Source organism: Buceros rhinoceros, unplaced genomic scaffold (assembly GCF_000710305.1).
Source record: "Buceros rhinoceros silvestris isolate BGI_N320 unplaced genomic scaffold, ASM71030v1 scaffold45405, whole genome shotgun sequence".
In the NCBI taxonomy this organism is placed as follows: Eukaryota; Metazoa; Chordata; class Aves; order Bucerotiformes; family Bucerotidae; genus Buceros; species Buceros rhinoceros.
Window position 1 is genome coordinate 6,176 of NW_010413156.1, and position 4,401 is coordinate 10,576.

At 39.9% G+C, this 4,401-nt stretch overlaps 1 protein-coding gene across 1 annotated transcript in view; it reads right to left on the reverse strand.

Moving 5' to 3' along the window:
- Nucleotides 1-725: 725 nt before the first annotated feature.
- The window catches only part of HEATR2 (HEAT repeat containing 2), a 26,977-nt gene continuing 23,301 nt past the window's right edge, over nucleotides 726-4,401 (reverse strand). The window contains exons 11-13 of the mRNA XM_010136607.1: nucleotides 2,976-3,132; nucleotides 1,371-1,562; nucleotides 726-865 (exon numbers count right to left, since the gene is read on the reverse strand). Coding sequence (XP_010134909.1) covers nucleotides 726-865; nucleotides 1,371-1,562; nucleotides 2,976-3,132 — 489 coding nt within the window. The remainder of the gene's footprint in view (nucleotides 866-1,370; nucleotides 1,563-2,975; nucleotides 3,133-4,401) is intronic.

Sequence of the window (4,401 nt, forward strand, 5' to 3'; positions counted from 1 at the left end):
TAACAACTGCAGATATGATATATTTAATACAAAAATATAAATACTGTTAATCTAAATGACAAAACAGCACATTTCCTCCTATGTGTAAACCTTAATTTAAAAAACCTTACCTTTATTCTTAGTCTTGAAGCGTAACACAATGACAATAAAAACTACTCCTTCAGTGACACCTACTCAGAATACGTCTCTATTAAACCAGCATAATAAGTATGAGCGCTCAAAACACTATAAAGATTTTGCCACATTATGCAAGAGGAGTTTGGCTGGTTTTTCTTTTCCCCAATGAAATTGATCCCTCAGACCTGACTCTGCAAAGACTGAATATTATCCAGAGTTTGAAACGCTCCTTGAAGGATTGAGTTCTCACTGCATTGCATTAATAACTTTGACATTAGACTATTACTTTGTTAAATAAATTACCTTTCTCAATTATAAATAGTGCAGGATTCCTGAAAAACGTTCCTCTTTTAAACCTTGTATCTGAAAAACTTGCAATGCAAAGTGAATGAAACCATTGTTTTATTGCCAGAAAATACAAAGAACTGCTCAAACGGCAAAGAACGTCGAATTGTACCCATCTGACTTTTGAATGAGCTAATAGTCAACTCACAAAGAAAAAACAACCTACTTGTTGCTCAGCCTTTCTTAAGCAAATGAAAATACCGAAGTAATCTGGATAATGTAGATTTCCCACACAGTTCACTGAGTAGAATTTCAGCATCGATTCATAACGCTGACTCGCTGGCTGACCGAATGTGCTGTAGCAGTTGATTACAATAGACTGGCGTTCGATGCTTATGCACAACCCCTTCAATCTCTTTCATGAGCAGTTCTGGATGTAAACCGCTTCCTTCTTTCAAAACTTCTGTAAAACAAAAATACGTTCTATAAATCATTGGCTGCTCTGCGTGTCTCTAATCCAAGCCCCCTCAAAGCAGCCGAACCCTAACCTGGAAGTTGTTCTTCTACAAGTTGCACAGTTATGACAACCTGATCCTCCCTCATTTGCTGAGTTCTGTATTTTGACATTTATGTGCTTGAACACATAGACTAATAGATCCAAAGAATCCATCACGCAACCAGTATATGGTCACATCTGCACCGGTTAGTGTCTGCGCTCCATACCCTGTTCACCATCTATAAAGTCTTCCGATACATCAGATGCTCCAATATTCCACCTCTAGGGAATGCGAGATAAAACATGACATTCTGCGCACAGGCAAAAACTCTGGGCTCAGACTCACTGCAACTCACAGGAAAGCTTCCAGCCTGTGGGGATTAGCTGCTTGTTGCACACATGACTTTCATGTAACACTTGAAAACATGATTTATAAAGCACTGTTAAAAATACACGTGACTGAAAGTCTTACCTAGGATGGCATTTTGGGTATTTTGATCTGGGTCATCGAGATGTATCAACAGTTCTTGGTACAGAAACTCAATATGACTTTCCATGGCAAATTTCACATCGCTGTCCTTTAAGCATTTAAACCAGTTCGTTAAGGTGTGGGCAGCTGCCAGTCGCACATCACATGAAGCATCATCCAGACGCTTTAAAACCTCTGAAAATGAGCACACAGATAATCAAACCGCTCTGTGAACAGCAAAGTTATCTTTTGCATCTGAAAAAACAAATTTATTTTGTCTTCACTGAAATTATCACTGCATTTATGACATACTTCTGTCTTTTGAACACTGCAAGCACATCGTTCCTGAAAGCAGGCAGGGCTTTGGTATCGGGTTGTTATGTTGTCAAAAACATTAACAGAAAGGCACAAAATGATCTAGATCAGTTGAGCATTCGCTAGCACTCTTTCTAACAAGGTACTCAGTGTCTACTGATATACTACAGAAGCACAGAGTTTAAGTATTTCTGTGCCCTATAAAGCACAGTATTTCTATCAAATATTACTGTTTCAGTGGATGGCTGCATTGCAGATACACTTTGACAATTGCCTGATCATGTATTTCTCAAAATAAAAATGTATGTTGTTAGATTTCTACTGTACCATGTAAGAAAAAGTATCAGTCATTAAGATGCCAAGTTTCAGAACGTCCCGTTTATTTGTACATATCGCTGAGATCATAAACTCTCTTACACGGCATAGACTGTACTTCTCCCGCTTCACTGTTTAGCATTTAAACATCATCCCAAGCAGCGTTACAGCTAATAGTGCTAGTTGACATTACAGCACTTGAGATTAGAGTTTTCTTCTTCCTCCTCTTTTTTTTTTTTTTAAGTAAAAAATCCAACCCACCACCTATTCAGGTCTATTTACGGTACAATGAAATGGTTTGCTCTTGGCACTCTGAAACACAGCAAGGAGAACAATGTGACTTCCATTTATGTAATGCGTTACTGTTCCCCTTTCACTATAGTTAGAACATTATTTCACGCGGTCTAAACTCGGAAGCGATGCCGATGAAGCCCTGGCAAGCCTTGTGAAGACCGTAACGTTGAGTGAAGTTCCACCTAGTGGTCTCATGCCTAATAGCGGTGGGAACCCTGCTCAGTTCTGCTCCACTGGGATATTTTCCTTAATATCTACAAGCTTACTCTGGGGAAGAACTACCCAAATAGTTTAAATACCAGGTAAGAGAACACAGAAATGGTAGGAGGAAAATAAGACTGGCTGAGAAGCCACGTCTACACAAAATCTGCCCCTTTTTGCATCTCAAACTGTTTTTGAGGCTTTTTGCTCTTCTGTGGGATTAGAGCCAGATGCCATAGCAACACACAGCAGTTTTTGTCACTCCCTAGTCTGTGTTAGTGCTTTCACTGCTACCAGCTGCAGTGAATCTGCAGGTGAGGGGGACAACCCGCACCATAAATCCTAAAGCTACCCAGTGAATCTGCCTACTGCTCCAGCACGATGCTTTCCACTCTTAAAAGCTATGATACTTCAGGTAAAAAATAACTGCAATTCTTCAACACAGAGATACTGATAAAAAAATAATTAAACTTTCACACTTACCTGTGTAAGCGTTGGTAAATTTACCTTCATCAAAATGCCTTCCACAGACTTTTAATAAAACACCAACAATGCGACAGGCCATCAGTCGAGCAATTTTGGAGTCTTCATCCAAGGCGGCGATAATTTGGGGCATTAGCTCATCTTTGACTTTTAAGATCTATATTTAACAGGAAAAGCACAGAAGAACAACAGCTTCTCAGTCACTCTAAAACAATCTGCTTGTTGTTACATCAGTTACCGTTAGGTCTGACTGACTGTGGCTCGCTTAATTTAAAAAGAAAAAGTTAACAGTAAAAGTTAACCTGAAAATCCCGGCAGTCACACAGCTCTGGCTTTGCCTCTAAGCAAGCCTGGGAAGTGAAAACCCACGAGTCTACCGCCCAGTTCATGGATGCTCAGTACATATGCAGGTGAGCTTTAGGTAACTTGTCAAAGCTTTAAACTTATTTTCCTTTTCATTTAAAAAAATCGTTGGCAAGACTTTAACGGATTCGGAGTGCGGATTGTGTGCACGTACCAGTAGATGGAGCTCTTACTCTAAAGGGAAGCTTTCGGGTAAAGACTGTCCTAACAGAACGTTTGAGGGAGTTTCATAACTTGAGTTTAATACGTACACTGCGTACACATTACTGTCAGAAAGGCATTAAGGCACGATTCCAAAAACATGTTTAACTAGAACAGCAGCCTCTGATATACATGTTTCCATATATGTGAACTCACCAGTTACACGTGTTTAAGCTCTTTAAGTTAAGGTCTGTTATAAAGACTATGAACACTGAATAACATTTTAATTCCATTTCATTTTAAAAAAAGCCCTTATTTTTAACATATTTCCAGTGCATCATTTCCAAATGCTATTTTTGCTACAAAGAAGCTTCCAAAACACCCCTCAGATTCAATTAATCCTTAATGACTATGGTGAGAAACCTTTCTTTACGTGTTCTCCTTGTTGGCTCTTTACTTCAGGTTCTACAGATACCCTTCAAGTTTCATCTCAAGTCCTCCTGCCCTTTCCAGGAGTTCTTTAGATGTTTTTTCCTAAATGGACCTGTGGGCTCCAAGGCGACCAGACTGTTTGTCTTTGCCACATTACACAGAAGCACGTCCTGGCTGGCTCCAGCGCTGCTGCACAGGCGCTGGCGAGGGGTCCCAGAAGGTCAAGCACCCTGGTGGTTGTGCTAACACCGGTTAGCATTTTGTGCTGCAGAACAAAGATCTACAAAATTTGGTGATGGCGAGTTTTACAGCTCACCACATTGCTGGCCTCAGGTCTCTTATTAGGATACAGTTGTCCCTCCACCTCTGATTGTTTCTATTATTAATACTCAAAGTTAATGAATTTTATTATGAAAAATATATGTCCATCTGAAAATATTACTTACAATAAGGATTTATTCTTCTCGACCCCCCCCCACCCCCCCCCACC